This window comes from Mauremys reevesii, linkage group 26, assembly GCF_016161935.1.
Source record: "Mauremys reevesii isolate NIE-2019 linkage group 26, ASM1616193v1, whole genome shotgun sequence".
NCBI lineage: Eukaryota > Metazoa > Chordata > Testudines > Geoemydidae > Mauremys > Mauremys reevesii.
The window spans coordinates 13,335,971-13,361,164 of NC_052648.1; the positions used below are offsets into that span (position 1 = coordinate 13,335,971).

At 41.5% G+C, this 25,194-nt stretch overlaps 1 protein-coding gene across 4 annotated transcripts in view; it reads left to right on the forward strand.

Annotated features, from left to right (window-relative positions):
- The window catches only part of ELAVL1 (ELAV like RNA binding protein 1), a 91,146-nt gene that overhangs the window by 21,072 nt on the left and 44,880 nt on the right, over window positions 1-25,194 (forward strand). For 3 of the 4 annotated variants that reach the window (XM_039515552.1, XM_039515550.1, XM_039515551.1), the window contains one exon: window positions 16,505-16,688. In XM_039515552.1, coding sequence (XP_039371486.1) covers window positions 16,517-16,688 — 172 coding nt within the window. In that variant the 5' untranslated portion in view covers window positions 16,505-16,516. Of the gene's footprint in view, window positions 1-1,758; window positions 1,779-16,504; window positions 16,689-25,194 lie in introns of those variants that run through there. The other variant, XM_039515549.1, reaches the window with a different exon arrangement.

Consider the following 25,194-nt stretch of genomic DNA (forward strand, 5'->3'; position numbering starts at 1 on the left):
TCCTCATGCCCACTGCCCTGACTGTCAGTCAAGCAGTTACTCAAGCATTCATTTTGTTCACTGCTCCAAGCAGTACTACTCTGCAGTGAATGGTAGGGGAACCCAGGCTCACCCTCTACTCTGGGTTCCAGTCCAAGGCCCTATAGTAAGCTGTTCAGGTCTGTGACGTCACCAACCATACTGTTCTCTGGACTACCTCCTATCATGCTTCTTTAAGCTTCTCCTTCATCAGCCTTCCTAGCCAGACCCCTCTGTAAAGGTCTACTAGACAAACCCTTCCTCATGGGTTCCTAGCTCTATTTTCATTGCTCTTACCTTAGGGAGAGATGCTGCAAGCTTCCTCCTTGCTCCCCTCTGTTGCCAGCCTCCTGGCTTTATAGAAGCCCCACCTGTTCCCTCACAGGTGAGCATCCTTCTAATTAGTGCCCCCAACTCAGTCTGTATCAGTTTGCAGCTTAATTGGCTGATTGAGCCCACCTGGCCTAATTCAACTCTTCCAGGCTGATGTGGGGAGTATGCCCCATTACACTTAGCTAATGACTTCCACCAGTTCAGTGGTGTGGTTTTCTTTCAGACATCATCAACAAACATGTACTGCTTGAATGGTTCACCTCTAGCCCTGACATTTATTATGGTTGATAGGTGGTGATTAGATGTCCATAGCAGCAGCATCTTCTTATCCATCACTTAGTTATCTACCCTTTGGGTTGAGAATATTGGCAAGAAAATGAGGGGGAATAAGTGCTTGATCTGCTTGCTTCTTTACGGCGTGTAATTTAACTTTGTTGTTGGGTATTTGCTGCTTCAGTGTCTCTGGCTGTTCTTTCCAAATTTTGATAGCATCAGCAATAGAGCAGTAATCTGTCTGCAGTTTGTTCCAGGCTATGGAAATAGGTTTCAGTATATTCAGCTATCTTCTACATGTCTCTTTAGCCTGATATTGACTACTTTGACTGTGGTAGTTCCATCTATTTTGTCACAATTTTCTTCATAAATTGTCATCAGAATAGATCAGTTCTTAATATAGCTCAAAACAGTCAACCACTAAATTCCATTGTACACCTTTGGGGGCAAATTAGTTGGATCCTTTTGCTCCCTTCAGTGAAGCTGAAGTGAAGTGGTTGTTATGGAAGTATTTTGCAATTTCAACAACATTTTCTTTTATTCCTGGGGTTGTACTTAAGTCTTTGGCTAAAAGATGTATCAAATGATAATTGCACCCATATGTTAGAAGTTTCAGGTTCCTTTAATTGTCTTCTAGGTTTCCTCTCATCTTTGCTACATTTGGAGCATTGTCTGTGACAAAGCTACTCACTTGACACTTTGAGTTTTTGTTCAGTCTATTATAGCTTTTACTGCTGTGCTACTTTTAAGTATTCTGTCGTATAGGCATTCCTGATATATAAATAGTTTCTATAAGTTAGACAACCCCATATTCTGTTGTCACAGTCACATATTACTGGATCATTGTGTACATTGCTCCACCCATCAAGACTCATATTAATGAACTTTCTGTCGATGTTTTTTGCACACTCTTCAATTTCCTTCTCATAGGCTGTATCCAGCAACGTTTGCTTTGCTGGGTAGTGTATAGCCTAGTTGTAATGATTGAACCATGCCTCTGAAGTGTTTGTTCTCAAGATAAAAGGGAGAACTTGTTGCATAAATGAATCGAGCAATCTTTTCCTTTATGGAGTCTTGCTGGAATTTGCTGGTCCTGATTATGAATTCATCTGTGGTTTTACTGGATGAAGTCGTCGTCTCTCTTTTTGATACAGGTAATTTACTTTTGGATGTGTGTTTTAGTTGCAGCGCTACTAGTGGTATCAGCAGATGGCTCTGAAGTTGTAGATCTTGCAGGTGATGGACATTCATAACTTGTTATGCCTAGCTGGACTCTGAAACAAAATGGTGTTTTTTTTTTTTAAAAAGTCACTCTCTCATTGAGTTACTACTCAGTGTCCTGCTTTAAGAAAATGAGCTTGTAAATGAAAGATTCCTCCTACTCCAGCTCTTTGTACCACTGTTTAAATGAGAAGTTAAGCCCAGTTTTATCATAAGGATAATCATAAGGATTATCTAAATCTGTTTAAACCCTTATCTCTTGCACTTATCACATAGCTTGGAAATTTTATTTTTAAATGTTAAAATTCACAAACCCTAATAAAACTTTACTTTTTGTAAAGACAAATTCATGTCTGTGAGGTGCTGGCACTACACTGATGAATGTCACCTTCTATGGGCCATCTTAATTATCACTTCAAAAAGTTTTTTTTCCTCCTGCTAACGATAGCTCATCTCAATTGATTAGACTCTGCCTGTTGGTATGCATACTTCCTCACATTTTCTCTGTATGTATAAATAATATGTCTGTCTGTGTGTTGTGTTCTATTATTCATAGAAGAAGTGAGCTGCTAGCACAAAAGTCATGCTGAAATAAATTTGTTAGTCTCTAAGGTGCCACAAGTACTCCTGTTTTTTTTTACTGAAAAGCCTGTGAAGAAAGTAAGCTCTCTATTCAGAGCAGAGTTTGGTTTGTCTGTAGTAAAGAATCTGAGACAAACTGAAAAGATGATAAAGAAATATTGAATTTCGAGCTTTTGAGTTTTGTCCATTCTGTGCACTGAATGAGGCTGGGTTTCTGGGATGAGGGGAATAGGATCTAAAGCAGTGATACTCAGATCTCTGTGATTTAAGAGCCAAATTAGTGATCAACATTACGCAAAGAGCCACAGCAGTATGAATTCATTGTTTCATTGACTGTAGTACTATATATTTATATTTAAACAGTATGAGAGGGGAAATATTTAGTTTTATATATATACTCACAACAAAATGACTACCCAAGTATTATTAATTTATCAACTACAATTAGTTAATAACATAGTAAAAGCATCCTGATTGGTTAATAACTTGGATTGGTTAATAATTAAATCACACAGTGTTTTGATATCATGTGCTTCAAAGAGCCACAGGAGACACATTAAAGAGCCGCTTGCGAGCCTCAGTCTGAATATCATTGATCTAAAGACTGTAACATGCATACACACAAGCCTACTACCAAAAGTGAAAAATATTTGTGCTCAGTGTTTTAAGGAATGTAATTGATGGTATACTATTTGTGCATGGTTTTTAGTCATAGCTTGTTGACTAGTTTTCTAATAATACATTTTATAAAGTGTAGCATACTGTATTTCTTCTGCTTTATAAATTCTTGGCTTCGTTCCACATTTCATTACGTGGTGTATTTCTTCCTGCATGGTTTTATTTACCACCAGAGGTACTTTACCTCTGCCCACTAGTACTTTTATCTTTCTTTCTTTGTTACTCTTTACCTTTTCATCTATTTTTCTCTCTCATTTACTCAGTTCCCTACTTTCTAATTTATCTCTTAAATGTCTTCAGTCTGTCCATTTATCCCCTCACCTGCACATGTACGCCCCTCCTCAGGAGAAGTGAGCTGCAGCATCTTCGAGCCATTCTGCTTCCTGCCTCTCCACCCCACTCAGCATTGAAATATGGAAACAGTCCATCAGGGTAATGTTTAAAAAATTCATTTATTCTCTAAAAAATACAGTCACATGAAATGTCATGTTAGACAGCCAATTAAAAGTTTAACTCTAACCCCCAAAACATAGCTTTCAACAAATACGTTTCTTTTCAAGTTATAAAAAGTTCAAAAATTTGAAACAACTTGTTTGTTTCCATACAAACTTAACTCCCAAGCATCAGTTTATGTAAATATCTTAGGTGTTTTTAACTGTGGAATACAAAACAGTTTTGTGTAATAACTTAAAAGTGAAAATATTAGTATCTGATATTCATATGCAATTAAATTCTTCAAAAAATATTGTGAAAGAAAATAGCGGCTTAGCAAAAAGCTTGTAGAATCCAATTGTGTATATTGACCCTTATGACTCTGTGATCTTATTGTTTCTCCCATTTCCTCCTATTGTTTTACTTTCACTCATTTCTTGTCTTAATCTAGCTGTAAACTCTTAAAGGAAGGGATCAAGTCTTCCTTTATGGTTATAGCGCAAACCAGTTCTCCAGTTTCTATGTGGTGTACTTTACAGACAATTACTTCAGTACAAACAGATGTGTATAACAATACACATTATGTAGAATTCAGTGTATAACAACTTATGCTCTGAAGGTTTCCCTTTTCCAATCTTCTGGCACTCGGCATTCTCTTGGGCTAAACTGTTAAGGTTAAGACCAACTTTCTGTTTAAGGCTCAACTCTTTTGAGTGCTTTAAAATCTACATGGTTACTCAGATTGCCTTGAAGTTGGTGTGCCTCATGACAGTGGGGGTTCTGTTAGTGAGCCAGTTTGGGGCTATTTGACCTGCGATATAGCCATCTTTCCTCCTCCAACTCCTTCCCCACCCCCCCACACTTGAAAAAAGTTGAGAGATTCTAGCAACTTTTTTGCTCACGGATAGAGATAAAACCAAGGCTCAGATTATCACACCAGAGCTGCTACTGCTCAAAGGTTACTGCAACAGAGTGCACGGCACCCACCAGCCCTCTAGGGAAAATCAAATTAAAATGTTGTTTGGAAAAGATTTTTCTTCTCCTGTGAGATTTGTTGCCTGCCTCAGTCTCACTCCTAATAGATTGCACTGAACATGCACAGAGAAGTTAACAGGATTGTAAGTCTTCAAAATTTCCCAAATTTTAGGGATTCCCAAACTCTTTGCCAGCACAACCCCATTTTAATTATTTTCTCCCAGGATCCCAGACAGCATGGATAATGCCATTTTTCACTACAAAACCTCATCATCTGCAGAGTGTGACCTCGTACGTATGGTGTGTGTGTGTGAGGTCAAGTTGTGACCACAAGATCGCTGTGTTCGGAGCAAAATGTGACTGACCCCCAGTTTGGGAACTGCTGCAGTAGTCCTCTTAACCTACCCACTGAGTCAGTGTCACTCAGTTCAAGTTCAAGTTTCACCTGGGGCAGAAATCTGGAAAAGGTTGGGAGGCATATTGCTAAAGTTCATCTGTCAAGTTTTCTTTTAATTATTATTAGTACAACAAAATATTCAGAAGGCACTGAAACTATTTTTGAAAAGAAGGTAACTTGCACATGTGACTGTTCTTTGAGAGGGCAGAGGTGATTAGGGGTCCAAGAGTAGGTGGTAATAGGGGAAGAGGGGTTTGGGTCTGCTGTGAGGGATGGGGTATTAGGAGGAGGAAAAAGAACAGTAGGGAAGGTTTTCCCTTGGCATCTTAGATGAAAGATAACTTAGGGGTTGACTGCCTCTCTTTTTATAGTGCAGTAAATTGTAGAAAAGCATATCTCTTAAAGTTCATTGACCATGCTTCAAGAAGCAAGGAGGCTTCCTGGGGGTGCAGTCTCCATCCCCCATAGGTTAATGGCTCTCAACCTTTTCAGACTACTGTACCTTTTCAGGAGTCTGATTTATCTTGCGTACCCCATTTCACCTAACTTAAAAACTACTTGTTTACAAAATCAGTTCTAAAAATACAGAAGTGTCACAGCACACTATTACTGAAAAATTGCTTACTTATAAAATAAATCAATTGGAATATAAATACTGTACGTAAATTTCTGTGGATAGAATATAGAGCAGTATAAACAAGTCATTGTCTGTATGAAATTTTAGTTTGTATTGACTTCGCTAGTTGGCAAATATCTAGATGGGTAGATGTACCCCTGGTTGAGAATAACTGCCATAGGTAGTTGACTTGTTACCTCTTCCCATTGTTAGCTAGATGGCTTTGTTTACCTTTTATGTAACATACCTTCATTGTCTCTGCCTGAGGACGAGGCTGGTTAGACAAGTGAATACATAATTCTTTATGGCCTGGTCTACACTACGCGTTTATACTGAATTTAGCAGCGTTAAACCAAATTAACCCTGCCCCTGTCCACACAACGAAGCCCTTTATTTCGATATAAACGGCTCTTAATATCAATATCTGTACTCCTCCCCGACGAGGGGAGTAGCGCTCAAATGGGTATTGCCATTTCGGATTAGGGTTAGTGTGGCTGCAATTCGACGGTATTGGCCTCCGGGAGCTATCCCACAGTGCACCATTGTGACCGCTCTGGACAGCAATCTGGAGTCAGATGCACTAGCCAGGTAGACAGGAAAAGCCCCGCGAACTTTTGAATTTCATTTCCTGTTTGCCCAGCGTGGAGAGCTGATCAGCATGGACCGTACGGGAGATACTGGATCTGATCGCTTTATGGGGAGACAAATCTGTGTTATCAGAGCTCCGTTCCAGAAGATGAAATGCCAAAACATTTGAAAAAATCTCCACACAGAGGCCACAGCAGGGACTCAACACAGTGCTGCGTGACAAGCGTAACGGAAAGCCAGAGAATCAAAAGGACGCTCATGGAGGGAGGGAGGGGCGACTGAGGACTCCAGCTATCCCACAGTCCCCGCAGTCTCTGAAAAGCATTTGCATTCTTGGCTGAGCTCCCAGTGCCTGAAGGGTCAAAAACATTGTCCCGGGTGGTTCAGGGTATATGTCGTCCATTTATATCCCCCCCTCCCGCTGTGAAAGAAAAGGGAAAAAAATTGTTTCTCGCCTTTTTTCAATGTCACCATATGTCTACTGCATGCTGCTGGTAGACACGGTGCTGCGTCGCTGAACAGCAGCATCCCCTCCCCTTCCTTTCCTGATGGCAGACGGTACAAAAGGCTTGGAAACCATCCTCATCATCCCGTGAGTGCTCCTGGCTGGCCTTGGTGAGGTCGGCCGGGGGCGCCTGGGCAACAATGGGAATGACTCCTGGTCATTCCCGGCAGACGGTACAAAAGGATTGAAAACCATCCTCATCATAGCAACTGGAGGCTGAGCGCCTTCCCCCCCCCCCAGCCCCCTTTGATGTCTAATGAAGATCCTGTATTGCCTGGACTATCATAGCAGTGGGAGGCTGCCTCCCCCTCATTTTATCTCACTAAAAAGTCAGTGTTTCTTATTCCTGCATTCTTTATTACTTCATCACACAAATGGGGGATAACTGCCACGGTAGCCCAGGAGGGGTGTGGGAGGAGGGAAGCAACGGGTGGGGTTGTTGCAGGGACACCCCCTAGAATGGCATGCAGCTCATCATTTCTGCAGGATATCTGGGGCTCTGACCCGGAGCGGCTGTGCTCTCTGGTTCTCTAGTAGACTTGCCCCATATTCTAGGCAGGACTGACTCTATTTTTAGACAAAACATAAAGAAGGGAATGACCTGGGGAGTCATTCCCATTTTTGTCCATGCGCCCCCGGCCGACCTCAGTAAGGCCAGCCAGGAGCACCCATGACAGCAGCAGACGGTACAAAAGGATTGATAACCGTCATCGCCAATTTCCAATGCAGACGGTGATATAGGGCTGGTAACCGTCTCTGCTACCTTGCAGAGGCGAATGAATACAGCTGTGTAGCACTGCAGTACCGCATCTGTCAGCAACGTCCAGTACACATACAGTGACAAAAGGCTAAATGGGCTCCATGGTTGCCATGCTATGGCATCTGCCAGGGCAATCCAGGGAAAATGGGCACGAAATGATTGTCTGCCGTTGCTTTCATGGAGGAAGGATTGAGTGTCGACATTTACCCAGTATCACCCGCGACACTGTTTTTGCCCCATCATGCATTGGGATCTCAACCCAGAATTCCAATGGGCGGGGGAGACTGCGGGAACTATGGGATAGCTACCCACAGTGCAACGCTCCAGAAATCGACGCTAGCCTCGGTACATGGACGCACACCGCCGAATTAATGTGCTTAGTGTGGCCGCGTGCACTCAACTTTATACAATCTGTTTTAAAAAACCGGTTTCTGTAAAATCGGAATAATCCTGTAGTGTAGACATACCCGATGATCCAGACATGCTAACTCCCGAACCACCTTGTGAGCTTTGATGGTTTTGTTTACTGCATATGTAAATTGCAATTTCATTGTCACTGGTCTCCCTGCTTCATTTGTATTCAAGTCCTGGGTGGACCTGTTTCTACTTTGTCCAAATACAGACTTCAAAGTATCATGTAATTGAGTATTCATAGTTACTCATAGTGTAATACATACATTTTTAATTCTATTAATCACCAGTGTTAGTTTTCAAATGATACCCCTCAAGGCATAGTTTGTACAGATGATATTGCAGTAGCATGTAGGGGGTGAATACAGGGTGCTTAGGGTTACAGGGCTGAGAGCCCTTTTGTATGTATGCTGGGATTTGGAGCTCTACATTTCTTTGGGGGACTGAGTCCCTCTCCCTGCCTGCTGTGTATTCTACGATCTGGAGGACCTTGCTCCTCTTGGGGTGTCTGAGCTTCTTTTTGTGCCCCTCCATGTGACTAGGATCTGGGGTGGGAGGTGTGATGCTACCGGGGCTGGAGGTAATGTGGGGGGCGGGGAAGCTGGCCAGAGTGTGTGGGAGAGGCCCTTTTTGGAGGAGGGGCAGACTGGGTGGATCTGGGGTATTGCTGAGGAAGCCTGGCTGCAGCAGGAGCAGGATTCTCAGCTGAAGGTAAGAAGTGGAAGTGAGCAATGCAGCTTAGGCTACATAACCAAGGTAACATGCAGCCTTCCAGTATGCCTCTGCCTATATGTGTATGCGGCCGCTTCGGGCAGGAGACAGTAAGAAGCAACTTCTTACATATTCATGGATTTCAGTGTCAACTACTGACTTAATATGATGGGGATGGGGAGCTGAAAGTGTTGGCATGAGGGGGGGCTACATATTGTGTGTGTGGGGCTACATACTGTGGGGAGTGGTGAGGCAGGGGGTGAAGGAGAGACACACTAGTCTTCTCGCATATGCTTAAAGTTACTGTAACAGTCATCTAAGGTTTTGGGACATAGACCATGGATCACATTTCTCTCCCCAGCCCTGTTAGCAGCTACACATTGCAAATATTTCAAAGCATGGACCATTGTCTTCATTCCACAGCAACAATATGTACAAAAGCGGGGAGGAGAACCGAGGAATCACATAGTAACCATGTGGCATAGAGGAAAGGGTCCTGGACTGGGACTATTTCTAGCTCTGCCACTGGCCTGCTTGGTGACCTTGGGCAAGTCACTTTACCTCTCTGTGCCTCAGTTTCCCCATCTGTAAAATGGGAATAATGATGTAAAGATGTTTGAGATGTAGTGATGAAAAGTACTATATAAAAGCTAGGTCTTTTGATTATTACCCACAGTAGCATATCAACTGCAAACCTAGGTGAGAACTTCAGCTGTCTAAAAATGACCGCTAGTTCCTACCAACAAACTTCTTCCTTGTTTAATAATACTAGGAAATTAAATGGGAAAAGCCTTTATTAAAGCAGAGTTAAGATTGTAAAACTCAAAGCTCTGAAAGCCAGGAAGCAGAGTTAAGGTAAATGCCCACACAACCTGAATTCTGTCCTCTTTGGGTGATGCCCCAATACACCCACAACATGCACACTCCCATGCTGCCTTTTCACTGTAATGATAGTAGCTATCTGTGCTTGCTGTATGCTCAAACACCGAGCCTACTCTCCCAACAGAATACTACACTTGTAAAATTTAACAACCACTTCATGTCCTTTCATCGTCTCTTTACATTTGTACGTGAGAGAGCCTAAACCTATACTTTCCCCGGTCCATCAATAAATCCACAGCTGGTTCTCATATCCCACCTCACTACTGACAGTACTCATGGTAAGGGTGCCCTGCTATTGACACAACATACACAATCCTATATTGACATAATGCAGACTGGCACCTCAAGGTACACATGCACTTCCCCAGATCTCATATCACAATCACAGCTCTTCCAAGCTGCCCCAACATACTTCCCCCCCCATTCAGTGCAGCTACACCTGGCACAGTGAATGCATTTGGAGTGCATCTAGATAATTCCCAGTAGCTATTATTGTCAGCTTCAGGGGGAAAACTAAAATGAGTGTGGGCTTTTGTCTGTATTTCCTGGTTTTCAGAAGTTCAAGTTTTTCTGAACTCAACATTCTGCAAGGGCATGAGGCATCACCAGACAACTGTAACTCTGTTTTTAACAAAAAGTTTTGCCACTTACTATAAAGCGTTTTTCTGTCAAAAGGGTTGAGAAGGTTTTTCCTTATTGGTTTTTGCTGCTGATGGATGAAAGTTCTCTTGGTGCTTTGGTGACGGACACTTGATCATTAATATCAAACAATGCTAATTTTTCCTATTTAAATTTAATCATTTGAATTCCCCACTAAAATTTTGTTGTGTCCCTATAACTTACTAAATCAACATAGGTATACTGTACTTGTTGTTCTGATGCCTGAGCACCTTACAGATTTGTTAATCATTATAACAATGTTGATATGTAGCAGTGTTGATTGTAGCACTGAAGATATGTCTGTGGATTGCATGTGTTGTCCTGGCAGGGTCTGGTGCTCCTTTGAGTTGGTGTATCCTTGTCTATGGGGAGCTTCCTTCTGATGATGAGCTTGGAGAGGTTTGAGGGTTGTTTGAAGGTTAGAAGAGGGAGTTCAGGACTTTTTTTAAGGATGGGGTTACAATTAAGTATAGGTTGTAGTTGTTTGTTACCCCATATGGGTTTCAGTATGGGGTGGTAGGTGACAACTAAGGGTATGCAGTTGGAGTGGGTTTTATATCCATATTGAAGCAGATTCTCTTGGGGTATTTGGGTGGCCTGTTCCATGATTCAGTCTACTCACTGGTGGAGTGTCCTTTGTGTGTTAAGGTATGTATCCAGTGTGACGTTGCACTCCATATGTTTATGGAAATATCCTTATGAGTGTAAATATAATGTAACTGGGATATGCTTTATGCAAAAGGTTTCTTGTAAGGTATCATTACAAAGCTTATCTACTGAGTGTGTTGATCCTATTTGTATGAATGTATCATTCTTGTATCTGAAGCTAGAAATATGAAGTGTTACTCTGAAGTCCTATCGTAACTGTGCAAAGTGTGGGCCATTAATGGTGGTTTGAAATCTTGATGGCTCCCATTAGCTAGAACAATTGGTTGTAAATGGCTCTGTTTACTTGTTAGCCTTCCTGTATACCTTGTGTCAACCAGGCGGTAATGAAGTCTCACAGGATATGTGAACATGTCACATGATACTGGAATCCATCTTAAACCGGGTGCTTTTCCATTTAGAAGGAAGGGTGGGAACCCAGAGAGAGACAAAGGATTCCCGCCTTGTGCCAAAGATATAAAAGGAGGTGGAACAGAACAAAAGTGGCTGCCAGTCATGAGAAATCCCGTAGTTACCACCTGAGCTGAAGCTAACAAGGACTGTACCAGGGGAAAGGATTGGGCCCAGACTAAGAAGGAATCTAGTCTGTGAAAGAAGCTTATTGGAACATCTCTGGGGATGAGATTTACCAGTATTCAGTTTCTTAAATGTATTAGGCTTAGACTTGCATGTTTTGTTTTATTTTGCTTGGTAACTTCCTTTGTTCTGTCTGTTATTACTTGAAACCACTTAAATCCTACTTTTTATACTTGATGAAATCACTTTTGTGTATTAACAAACCCAGAGTAAGTGATTAATACCTGGGGGACAAACAGCTGTGCATATCTCTCTATCAGTGTTACAGAGGGCGGACAGTTCATGAGTTTACCCTGTATAAGCTTTATACAGAGTAAAATGGATTTATTTGGGGTTTGGATCCCATTGGGATCTGGGTGCTGAAGAGAGGTAACCTGCTGAGTGGCTTTCAGTTAAAGCCTGCAGCTTGGGGCGTGGTTCAGACCTGGGTCTGTGTTGCAGGAGGCTGACGTGTCTGGCTCAATTTGGCAGGGTTCTGGAGTCGCAAGCTGGCAGGGAAAATGGGCTCAGGTGACAGTCTCAAGGGCATCTCTGTGACCGAACCCGTCACATCCAGGACTACTTCATCCTCTGAGCATAATCTGTGGTATCAGAGTACCTTGCTGTAGAGAACAGATTTCTTGGTGTTTGGGTAATGGCTGGATCTATGAAGGTAGGTGTGGTGATCTGTGAGTTTCTAGTACATAGTTTTCTGTAGGATTCCATTGTTGAAGCTGATTGTGGTATCTTGGGAAGCATGTAGAAGGTCCCTGGGGTGGGTTCTTGGGAGGATGAGTTTGTCTTGGAGTTGTTCAGGAAGGATTTGATGTCCTTAAATTCCTGGGTGAATTGCAGCATGGACTCTGCTTTGAGTTCTTTATAGTATGGGGGTTTCAGAGAGCTCGTTGACTTCGTTAACATAGTCACCGTGGTTGGGGATTATGATTGTCTGATCACTGTGTGGTTAGATAATCTAATCACCAGATTAGACTTCAGGGACTGTATAGCTGTCCTCTCAAAGGTGGAGAGATTCTGGTGTATGTGATGTTTTTTAAGGATTTCAGTCAATTTCTTTCATGATGCAATCAATGTAATGATCAAGGGTATGGTTTAATCTGCTCTGTGGTGTCCAGTCAATTTTTTTTTCTTGTGCGTGTCAATGGGGACGTGGTAATATGAGTGGTGTCCTCATTGTGAAGAATTAATTGAATTCATAACTCTTCTAGACACCAAAAATCACAGGCTGAATAGAGACACTGGTTTTATGGCTTATTACAACAATCTGTAACCCTTCCCTAGCTGCCTTCTTTCCCCTTGACACCCTTCCTTTCCCTCCTGTGACTAGAGGGGTGTTCACAGGCCAGTTCACCTTGAATGATCATACGAACATAAGAACGGCCATACTGGGTCAGACCGAAGGTCCATCTAGCCCAGTATCTTGTCTTCCGACAGTGGCCAATGCCAGGTGCGCCAGAGGGAATGAATGGAACAGGTAATCATCTCATCCCCTGTCTCCCATTTCCCAGCTTCTGGCAAACAGCCATTGGCTAATAGCCATTGATGGACCTATCCTCCATGAATTTACCTAGTTCTTTTTTGAACCCTGATATAGTCTTGGTCTTCACAACATCCTATGGCAAGGAGTTCCACAGGTTCACTGTGTTGTGTGAAAAAATACTTCCTTTTTGTATGTTTTAAACCTGTTGCCTATTAATTTTGTTTGGTGATCTCTAGTTCTTGTGTTATGAGAAGGAATAAATAACACTTCCTTATATACTTTCTCCACACCAGTCATGATTTTATAGACCTCAATCATATCCCCCCTTAGTTATCTCTTTTCCAAGCTGAAAAGTTCCACTCTTATTAATCTCTCCTCACAGGGCAGCTGTTACGTACCCCTAATCATTTTTGTTGCATTTTGTTCCTTTGAAATACATGTAACTTCTTATGCTAAACAATCTGTTGCATCTTGTATTTAGTTGTGACACTGTGTACGTTTCCCAGACTAAGGAAGAACTCTGTGTAAGCTCGAAAGCGTCTCTCTCTCCAACAGAAGTTGGTCCAATGAAAGATACTACCTCCCCCACATTGTGTCTTATAGAAATTTTAGACAAAATGTGATCTCACTGTTGTGTGTTTCTTAAACCATAACACTTGAACTTTTTTCAAAGTTAATGAAAATTTTCATTCACCCTGAGAATTGACCTTCAGTGTTTTGGTAACATATATTTGAATCTGAACTACAAGGGTAAGTGAAACATAAGCTTGTTGTGGAACTTTTTCAGTGGGTTCCAAGGCCAGAAGGCACCATTGTATCTAGTCTGACCTGTATAACAGAGGCCATAGAACGTCCCCAAAATAATTCCTAGAAGAGATCTTGTAGGTCAGGGGTCGGCAACCTTTCAGACGTGCTGTGCCGAGTCTTCATTTATTCACTCTAATTTAAGGTTGCGCGTGCCAGTAATACATTTTAACGTTTTTAGGTCTCTTTCTATAAGTCTAATAGACAACTAAACTATTGTTGTATGTAAAGTAAATAAGGTTTTTAAAATGTTTAAGAATCTTCACTTAAAATTAAATTAAAATGCAGAGCCCCCGGACCGGAGTCCAGGACCTGGGCAGTGTGAGTGCCACTGAAAATTAGCTCGCGTGCCGCCTTCGGCACCCGTGCCATAGGTTGCCTACCCCTGTTGTAGATGAACATCTAATTTTGATATAAAAATGATCGCTGATTGAGAATCCACCATGATCTTTCATAAATTATTCCAATGTTTTTAATTGCTCTCACTGTTAAAAATGTGTACTTTATTTTGCAGTCTGAATTTGTCTAGTTTCAACTTCTAGCCATTGGATCGTGGTATACCTTTCTCTTCAGCCTGAAGAATGCAAAGCCTACTGGTAGTCAGACCAGGAGAGTGTATGGAGTTTAGTATTTCTGAAGTTAAAAGGAATAAGATCACTGTGGCTAAAAGGTTAAAATAGCTTCAACACTTCCAGTGGCTGTCATGAGGGTGTTATACTGGGAAGGAAGGATGGTATTAGAAAAATCTAGTGTGAAGTGCATATCACTTGAGGGGTGGGTGTTTGCATACCTTATTTATACATCAATATATTGAATCAAGGTACTCGGATTCCATGGTGACAAGCGTAACACGAATTTAAAAATTTTTAATGTTAAAGGTGTATAGGTCTAGTAGTTTCATAAGTTTGTATGGAGCATGGCAAGACTATAGGGGTGGAAAATTTTGCATCTATATACTGTCCAAAGTGTAGGTGTTTTTTTTTTACTTTTAACTCAGAATTTTTTGGTATTCCATTGTTTTTAACACTTGCAAATCTCCTGAAAATTGGTGGTGGTACATATTTCCATCTAGAACTCCAGTTTAACATAGTGCTGCACTCTGGGTTAAATTTTAATCTTGTATGCTGAAAGGTTCCTTGTGTAATAAGGAACTTTTTTTTTAATGTAACTTATTACAAAATGTGTGCGTAGGGTGCTGTAAAAAAGAATGCTAATATATAGTGACCAAAAGGGACTGGTTCTGCTTTATATAACTGGTGATGGGAGTGATTTGGTAAGTTGAAGTTGGAATTAATTTCTACAGGGAAGATTTAATAACAGTATGAATGTGCTCATGGACATAGATTTCTTTTGAAAATGTTGTTGTAATTGGCCAGACATAAGGTGATGCCAGTGCATCAATTCCTAGTTGTGTACAGTAGGGGCCTCCATCACTTAAGAATATTCTTTATGCCCATTGTTTTTAAATAACCATCCACTTAGGCATCCTTCTGCTTAGTAGGAGCAGTTGCAGCCCTTTTGGCATAGGGGAAGGAGTGCTAGGCTGAGCGCTTGGATTCTGAGTTTTAGTTCCGATTCTGTGCACTTCACAGCCTTTGTATGTAGCCTTGTAACTCAGTAATACCTAGTTTAGGAGGCAGGAAAGTATAATTCCCCCCCCTACACACTGAGAGTTGCACAAGATAATGTCAAACAACTGGGAAAATAACCTAGTCCTAATTTCAGAGGGATGGCTGTGTTAGTCTGTATCAATAAAAACAACAGTGTGAGTTTTAGCCCATGAAAGCTTATGCCCAAATAAACTTGTTAGTCTCTAAGGTGCCACAAGTCTCTAATGTTGCAGACCAAGTCTCAGCCATCTAGCTACTTTGTTTTTGAGAATGCATGTGCCAGACCTGTGTGTTTTGTCTGGGCTTTCTATAACCACTAGGCCCCATTTCGGTCCTGAGCCAAGAATTCTGATTCTCAACATTCCCAGCTAGTTGTGTAAGTCACTGCCCTTCAGGTGGTTGGCCCACATAGTGGGTAACAGCCTGATATTGTGACCAGTTATTCATTTAGCTCAGGTAGTACATCTCTGTTGTGGATTAAAAAGTTCTGGATTCAAGTCCTGATGATGACTTAAGTTGGGTGGGGAGGTCAGTATGACTTCCCATGAAACTTCTGGATTTTTTTCCATTTTTTTTTTAAACTTAAATTGTAATAAAAAAAAACACCCCTGTTAAAAGCATGTTTGAGTTTCAAAGTCAAGCCCTAAATTAGGAAATGCCAGAATTAAGGTTCTTATGCAATCTTAATTTGCCTTTTCTGTATGTATTATGAATGATTAAAGTCTTCATGTGGTCACGTGCTGTCAGTTCTACAACACCCAGGCCTCATTCTGTATAAAGGCTCGACAGCGTATAAGGCAGAAGTTTGTAAGAAAATAACTTGTAGTTAAGGCACTGGGCTGGAACCCAGGAGAACTAGCTTCTATTTCAGTCTCTGCCATAGATTTCTGATGTTACGTTGTGTGAAGCTGTTGCCCCTGCAATCTGAGTTCAGCCCCTTGCTCATATGTATTATAATAGCAACTCTTTTTAACAGTTTTGTGTATGTGGTTTGTTATACATTGAAATGTACCTAAAATCTATTTGTACTCCTGTTTAATTTTTTTTTCTTTTTTTTTCTTTTCTATTTTTTTTCCAATTTATTGAAATGAACATCTGGGGGGCTTTTCAGTGGTTCACGTTTGTTAGCTTGAGAGAATGAAATAGTCTGGAATTTTTTGAAAAACACTGGACTTTTCCTTTAGGAAATTAAGATAATACATAGTTTTGAAATAGCTACTTGTTTTCATCTTCCTAAAGTAAAAAGCTTTCAATTGAATACAGGCAGAGAAAGTTCAATTTATTTTAAAATGAAGTTGTAGACCTTATTTGTGATTTTTCTCTTTGCAGATATTTTATAGAATGTCTAATGGTTATGAAGATCACATGGCTGAAGATTGCAGGGATGATATTGGTAGAACAAATTTAATCGTGAACTACCTCCCTCAAAACATGACACAGGATGAGTTACGGAGTCTGTTTAGCAGTATTGGCGAAGTTGAATCAGCTAAACTTATTCGGGACAAAGTTGCAGGTATAATCTAGTCTGTAAGAGTTTTTGCTTTGTGGTAGACTTCTTGCTCAAACCCTTGACTAAATGCAGTTCAAGTAGATATTTTGGATATCTGTGTATATTGTCTGCAGCGAACAGGAATGAACACAACTAGATTTAATGCAATGTTAAGATTAAGAAATAAAGTATTATAAAGTCAAGACATTTCATAAATGAAGGAGTTAAATTCATCTCTTGGATTAGGAGGTGCAACTCATTAATTTAATTCAGACCCTGGTGTGAACAGGTCTCTTCAACTCGTAAGTTCTTCTGCAATATTAACTTCACCTTACTGAATAAGGTGAGACAGACTGTGCAAACAATAAGAGTCTTCAAAACAGGAAAATACTACATGTGCAACGTGCCTTATGTATTGTTGCAGGATAACCTTACTTTAAGGAATTTTCTTATTTGAGTGCTTTATTTTGTGACCTTAACATTGCTCTAATGCTAATTCCATTTTAACTTCCCAAGCTCTTTAAGGAAGAAGGCAGGATGGGGCTCAGGGAAAAGTAATAAACACAGAGCTGCTTAGACTTGTGGAACTTGATGGTTCTTTGAAATTCAACAAATGAAATCAGAGCCGTAACTTTCTTGATACACCTATTCAGTTTATTAGCTAACAGGGTTCACTAGCAGAGCTTTTATCAGCTTCTTGGTGTGGAAATAATGAGGTGGTTAGAGTATAAAGGCACTAATTTTTGACATGCTAAGCAGTTTCCTATATTTACAAGTTCTGCTCATCCTTGTTCAGAATCTTTTGAGTTTACAATCTCCTGCTTCAGTAGGTGAGGTTGTAAATTCCTATAACCAAGTAGCTGTGCAGCTAACTGACTGTGGATACATGTTTGCCTACACTCATGTCTAAGCATGCAGCTAACAGCCTAGTGGAATTTTCTATAGCACTTGGTGAATCCTGCATTTCAAAGATTCTTACTCGCTTCTTCAAAATTAGCAAAGTCCATATTGTTCATTAAGGCCTATTTATATACCAAGTCTGAAGCTTCAAAATTCAGTGGTTGTTATCCTCATAAATAAAAATTAATATTTGTACAGAATGTCAGTTTTGCTAGAGATGAAGCATGTAAAATTTTATGCCGAAGGTGAATATTTTAGAAAGCATGCATGTGAGAACAGGTTACTACAGCGGAAATGGTTTTGAAACTTTAATTATAACATTGATGACTAGTATGACTTCTGATCTCTGTTCTCATTTTTTCCAAAACTTTTCAGAGTCCTTCTTTAGCTGAAACTACTTTATATGGCATGTGGATATGTGGGTAGTATGAGCAGAACCAGTTCATGAGGGGTTTACACAGAAGCTTGACAATGTAGGGGTGGAGAAGACCTGTGATAGTAAGCCATCCAGTCCATTTCCCAGTCAGTGCAGGACTGAATTCTACAGCACATTGTCCATTATTTTGTTCAGACTAGTTTAAAATGTCTTAAGCACTATAATTGGGACTAGAGACATTCCACCACATTCTTGGGGAATCTACTTTGCAACCTTATACATTAACTGACAGGAATGTTTTTCCTGGTCATCTTAATTGTTCCATTCCTTAATTACTCCTAGCTAGATAATCTTTGTATTAGACTAAAACACTTATTAACCAAAGACTTATATGAAAGATGGAGAATGGAGAGCCAACAGTGAGGCCTGTAACTGAATAGCAAGCCCAGCCACACACCTCGTTCATCTGCTGGGGAGGAGGAATTCATCTCTAGATTTGCCTGTGGATCCAGCTGATGGGCTTGGTCTTCCACATCAGCTTCTGTCTCCTAAGCATCCAAGATAAATCTGAAGAGTTTTCCATTTTCATTTCTCTTGCCCACTCTTACTCTTTTTTTTGGCTTCTTGAAGGGAAGAGGCTTTTTTCCCCTCCTCCTTCCCTTTCCACTACCACTGCATCCCATTCTGGAGGGTCTGGTCTGGAATTTCTGGTATTTTATCGCCTCATCTGGCTTGCGTTTTTGGATCATCCTTTGCTATGAATAGCTCCAGTACTTGACTGTGTTTCATTACTTTCCCAAGCAGCTATGGGGTGGAATCTATGAGTAGCAGCACAGACATTGGAGCTATATGCAGTTTTGAGAAGACATTAGACATCAGTTAACATTTGGAAGATGATCTTTGCTCCTTATGATGGTGTTTTTATTTAATCTTGTTTTCTGCAGAAATGATGACCTAGACCTTCTAACGAGGGAAAACTACTTATTGTTAGTGAGTGGATTTTTCATCTCTTGGCAATTCCTGTCCATCTTTGATGTCTTAATCCTTCAAATACTGTTTTTGGAAATAGTCTCACCAGTATGACTCTCTTCTTAGTTGCTGCTTCAATTATGTGAGATTTAGTTATTCTAATCTTACCTCGTAAATTAATCCGTCTGACCACGGTTGTTGCCGTAAACTGTATTCCACTGCATCATTGTGTCTCTGGTAATATAAGATCACATTTCTTGCCCCTGAATTGGAATATTAATTGCCCCACTAGTATCCTTGAGGAGGGGAGTGGAGAGGGAGGGACCTGGACCTGCTCTCTACTCCAGGTCCCAGCCCAGGGGCTCTGAGGATAGTGGTGAACCACTTGAACTGGCGGTTTCTTCCCCTGGGCTACTTCCCTCTCCTGCCCTTCAGCTTGTGGGGGGGCTTCCTGCCCTCCCTCTGCACAAGCCAGGTGCCCCTTACCTAGGGTCTAGAACTTCTTAGCCCACCGCAGCACTTCTTCAAACTATCCTCTGCTTCCCTTCAAACTGCTCTCTGCTCCAACACCAATCCTTTCTGCTCCAACTCCCACACTGTTTGATTGAAGCAGGGGGTTTTATCATGTGACTGGCTTCAGGTGCTCTAATTAATCTATAGCAAACTTTCTTCCCCTTACAGGGAATAAGGCTCCCTTCTACTCCTCTCCTGCTGCCCTCTGGCCATGCTGTATCTCTATCTATCTATCTAATCTATGGCCAGAAAAGACAACTGTGAGCATGGTCTGGCCTGCATAACACAGGCTGAAGAATTCATATGGTAATTCCTGTATTGAAGGAAATTATTTGTCCCTACTATACAAATGAATACTTTCAGGCCCAGTAACTTGTGGTTGAGTTAGATATGCAACCTCTCTATTTAGACTTTAAGTGATAATGAATTTACCTCGTCCCTTATTGGTAATTACTCTTTATTTAAGAATTTCTTATTTCCTGTTTGAATTTTTCTAAATTGAATTTACAGGCATTGGATCTTATTATGCATTCTCTGCTCAATTAGTCCCCTAGTGTCAGATACTTTCTACCTCAGTAGGTGCCTGTAGACTATGATCAAGACCTTTAACTTTTTTTGCTTAGCTACATTGAACTTCTTAAGTTTCTCATTGTACGACATGTATTCCATTCCTTGAATCACTTTCATAGCTCTTCTCTGAATTCTCTCCAGTTTTTTCCATCTCCTTTTGAAGTATGAGTATCAGAACTGGGTGCGGTATTCCAGTAGCGGTCTCCCAGTGCTGTATATGCAAGTGATTCTGTCTCCCTACACTTAACTAGATCCCTGTGTATACATCCAAGGATCTCGTTAGCCTTTTTTGCCATAACATCCCTCTTGTCTTCAGGTGGCCTACTACAATGACACTAAGTACTTTGCAGTCATTGTTTTCAAGAATAGTTACTCATCCTGTAAATACTGGCCTATGTTTTTGTTCCTAAATCTATGAACTTGCATTTGGCTATATTGAAATTCATGGTTTCAATATATTCTACATAATTTACCAAGCAACCTAGACTACTCTGTGTGAGTTGTTTACTACTACAATTTTTCAGTCGTCTGCAAATTTTATCTGCAAAGACTTTATATTTTCTTCCAGGTCATTGATTTAATAAAAAAAAAAAAATTAAATGGCATAAGGCTGAGAAAGATGAGGCAGGAACCCTCTAGAACAGTGGTTCTTAAGCTATGGGGCAGGCCTCCCAAGGGAGGAGCAGGAACATGTCAAGGGAGGCGCAAGCTCTGTATGTGGGGTGTGCGTGTGTGTGTGTGTGATTTATATATATATATATATATATATATATATAAATAATATTTTGAGAGCTCTGGCTGTCAATCTGGGTAGCTGGGGCTCATGTAGAAGTGCCATGCACATTTGGGAGGTGGGGATAAACAGGTAGCGGAGGGGAGCTTGGGCTACAGGGGGAGGGGGGCTTGGGGCTCCGGCTATGGAGAATGGGGTAGGGTGGTCTCGGGGCTTGGGCTGCAGGGGGCAGGGCAGGGAGTCTCGGGGCTCCGGCTGTGGGGGAGGAGCAGGGGGTTTCAGGGCTCAGGGTCCCCTCCCTCCAGCAGCCTGGGCTCTTCCCCTCCTCCCATCCCTCCAGTCTAACAAGTATCATTGATTTAATGCAGGGGTTCTCAAACTGAGGGTCAGGACCCCTCAGGGGGTCGTGAGGTTATTACATGGGGGGTTGCGAGCTGTCAGTCTCCAGCCCAAACCCCACTTTGCCTCCAGCATTTATAATGGTGTTAAATGTATTAAAAAGTGTTTTTAATTGATAAGGGGGGTCGCACTCAGAGGCTTGCTGTGTGAAAGGTGTCACCAGGACAAAAGTCTGAGAACCACTGATTTAATATAATGCAGACTTATTAATCTGAGGTAATGTCATATGCCCTTCAGATATCACAGTATATTCTATCAAGTTCCCTTTATCAACCAGATTTGTAATGTTGTTTAAAAAATCATGTTTTCTTGACAGCACCTATTTTCCATTAAGCTGTGTTGATTGATTGTCATTTAATTATATTTCCGTCTTCTATTTATTGATAGTCCCACATCATCTGTTCCATTATTTTTGCCTGACATTGAGGCCAAACAAACTAACTTATAATTAGCTACTCATCCTGTTTTATTCTTTAAATATTGTCAGAACATTGACTTTCTTCTTGGTCTCTGGAATTTGTTTTCCAAGGTTTATTTAACTAACACCAGTGGCCTGCAGACTCTTGGGTGCAACATTTCCAGATCTGTTGATTGAAAGCTTTTAACTTTAGTAGAAACTGCTTAACACCCTCCTTGGTTACTACTGGAATGGTGCGGTTATGAGGTGGATACATTATCTAGCTTTGTTCCTCATACAGAATAAACATTAACCAAATGCTTTTACCTTCTGTGCATCGTTGACTATTTTACCATTTCAGTCTAGTAAAGATCTGTATAAGCATTAGGATTTCTTTTGCTTCATGATTCATTAAAAATATTCTTCCTTATTGTCCTTTAACCTGTTAGCCATTGTTACTCCATTGGTACCTTTAACTTCCTTTATGAGTCAACTGCAATTCTTAACTTCTAGTTTATATTCATTGCAATCCATTTCCCTTTTTTCCATTTGCTGATTGCTGCATGCTGACTTATATTTTATTGTTCCTTTCATATCCTCTCAGCCAAGATGCCTCTCTAACTGAAGCATTATGCTCCCAGTCAGTATTTCATATAATTATTTTTAGCTTTGAGAAATGGCCCTTTTAGTAGAATGCTAAGAATCTATGTTATTGGCTGGAACTGTATTCTGTTTTCACACAGCAAGTAAGATCATGGTCACTTGTACTGAGGCATCTGCTAACTTTCTTTATTTTGCTGAGCAATGCATCTTTGTCCCTTAAATAAAATTCAATAAATAATCTTTGTGTAATGTCTTTTTTTGAACCCTCTTTGCTAACAAATGGCTGTCTTTAGTTACATTTTTCCATATAGTTAAATATCATTGCCAGTTATCCTCCAATTACTATTATTTTTTTTAACCATTGAAGAAATTAGTGTTTAAGCAATGTTATTAACTATTTTTCTATCTTTCCCATTACATTCGCAATTATCTCATTCAAAATTGCCGTGCTTTCCCAGAGGTTAATGGCTTTTAAGCTACTTGTGCCTAAGTAGAGAAGGAACTGCTTTTCTAGAGGGCAACATCCAGAGTTACCTTCCAAAGTTTTAGTAACTAGTATCTAAAACCATTACTTTAGGGCATAATCTAACCTCTAACTTCTGGGGTTTAGGAGGAAACTTCCCTGGGAGCAGGTTGCCCCCATATCTGTTCGGGTTTTTTTGGTATCTTGTGGCCAATGCCAGCTGCTTCAGTTTTAGAGCTAGGATACTGAACTAGATGGAGCACTCACCTTGAATTTCTGTGTTCTGTTGGAGTGGTTATGCTTCTGTGCTTGCTTCAAAGCAGTCATCTGACGTCTGTGCAGAGTGTCGGGGCTGAGGGTTTTGTCCTGAGAGCCTTTGCATTGCTTAGTTGGTTGATTAACTCCTCAAAGGAGGTTGAACTTCCAAGTGCTGTTTGATTGTCACATCACACTTGGAGGTCTTGGTGGCTGGCTTGGTTGGAAGGTTGGGCACCATGGAAATTTCTCCTGGCTTGATGCAGAAAACTGCACCTCTAGCCTGTTTTGTGCTGCTGTTTTGTGGATATGCAACACCCTTGTCTTGATATAATTCATGTCAATGGTTGCCCAAGGTTCATAAGCTATCCCAGCCCCCCCTTAACAATGCTTCAGCCTCTCACCTAACTGGGGGCAAAGGGATAGTGCTGAAAAGAAATATGACTGTTTAGAGTGTGATGGGCTGATGATTCCTCTCAAGCTATGTAAATATCCACTGAGGAGGAAGACAAAGGCAGTGTCTGTCCAGGATGATCTTACTTTTGCCCACTTTCTGAAGCAGCCCCAATGCACTTCCTAAACCACAAGCCCATCCTTTCTCTTCCTGTAGTTCCCTGCTTTGTTACACACCTTTGAATGAGGCAGGGGTGGGGTGAGGGCTTCAGATAACTGCCTCATTGGGGGCATAGCTGCACATTAAGCGCAGCGGCATGGCTGGACTGATGCCGCTGCAGCGCGTCTGGGTGAAGATGCTCTCTCAATAAAACTACCTCATCGAACGGCAGCAGCTATGTCTGCAGGACAAGCTCTTCCACCAACGTACACTATGCACACGAGCACTTTGTTAGTGTAACTTATGTTGCTCGGTGGTGGTTTACTCACACCCCTGTGTGATATAAGTTTTATACCAATATAAGCTGTTCTGTAGCTATAGCCTTAGTATGTATGCTAGGCATTGACTTGAGGCCCAGGTTCTGTGGGGCAAGAAAATGATGTGGTCATATCATTGGGGCAAAATTAAGGAAGAAGGGGCACCTTTATTATGATTTCCCCCTTAAAATAACTGTTTATTTAGGAAGTAGTTTAGCAATTTTACAAATCTCTCTACCACACAAGCACCACAAGTGTAATATTAACAATTACAGAAAATCATTTTGTTTAGAGAAATCTTATACAAAAATAGTCATTGGTGAACCTCCTTGTCATCTAGGTCTTTTTTTCTACTTTAAACTGAAAAGACAGTTCTTCTTCGAGTGATTGGTCCCTATTGTATTCCAGTGAGGGCTTATGCATGTGCACCGTGTGTTTGGATCTGGAGATTTTTTTCAGGTAATAGTGTTCGTTGATCTGTGCATGCGCCCATGGCTTGCCTCATGGTTTTGTCTGAGGTGATAAAGGGCGGACTGGACCAGTCACGTCTCTGGTTCCTTTTGACTGCCACATGGTCCAGGTCGGAACTATTAGTGTCCTCTTGCGTGTGATTCACTTTATTATTTAAAAAAAAAATGTACATAGTTTTACAGTTTTTACCATTTCTGTAGATTTTATAGTAGTTTTAGTAGTTTGTTAGGCGAATCGGGGTTCCTTTTTGGGATGTTTTATTCCCAGTGAACACCCACCACCACCACCCATGTGCGGCTACTGGCCTATGCAGAGAACCCCAAGCTTTAAAATCTGCGCCTCCTGCCTGCATTCCTTCTTGGTCAGCTATGAACATCAACACTGCATCTACTGCTTGGAAGAAGCCCACATTTCATCCAGGTGCAGTATCTGCCAGTTCTTCCCAAGCCATACCCAGACTTTCCACCTCCCAGAAGTACCTCATGGAAGTTGCCATGAGACCTCACTTTGACCCTGGCCAGGCAACCCCCTGTACGTCAACCTGAGGCTACCAGCAGTGTGCCTTCAACTATGAAGTTCGAAGCCGGTACCAGCAGTACCACCATTGTGGACCATGTGCCTGGGCCTAGTCAGGAGATAAGGAGACATGCACATAAGCATGGCAGTAAGTCTTCTAAACCTAAGAAGGGAGAGATTCCTTCCGTGAGTTCTAGTCATGGGGACGGAGTCAGGGGCGGCTCTAGAGCCCAGCGGGGCAAGCACCCGCCTGGGGCGGCCCTTTCCCAGGGGGCGGCAGGCTGGGCTGGTGGACCTGCCGCAGTCATGCCTGCGGGAGGTCCACCGGAGCCCCGGGACGACCGGACCTGCCGCAGGCATGACTGCGGACGGTTCACTGGTCCCGCGGCTCGGCTGACCCTCCCGCAGGCATGACTGTGGCAGCTCAACCGGAGCCGCTGGATCAGCGAACCGTCCGCAGCTGCGGGAGGTCCAGCTGAGCCGCGCGACCAGCGG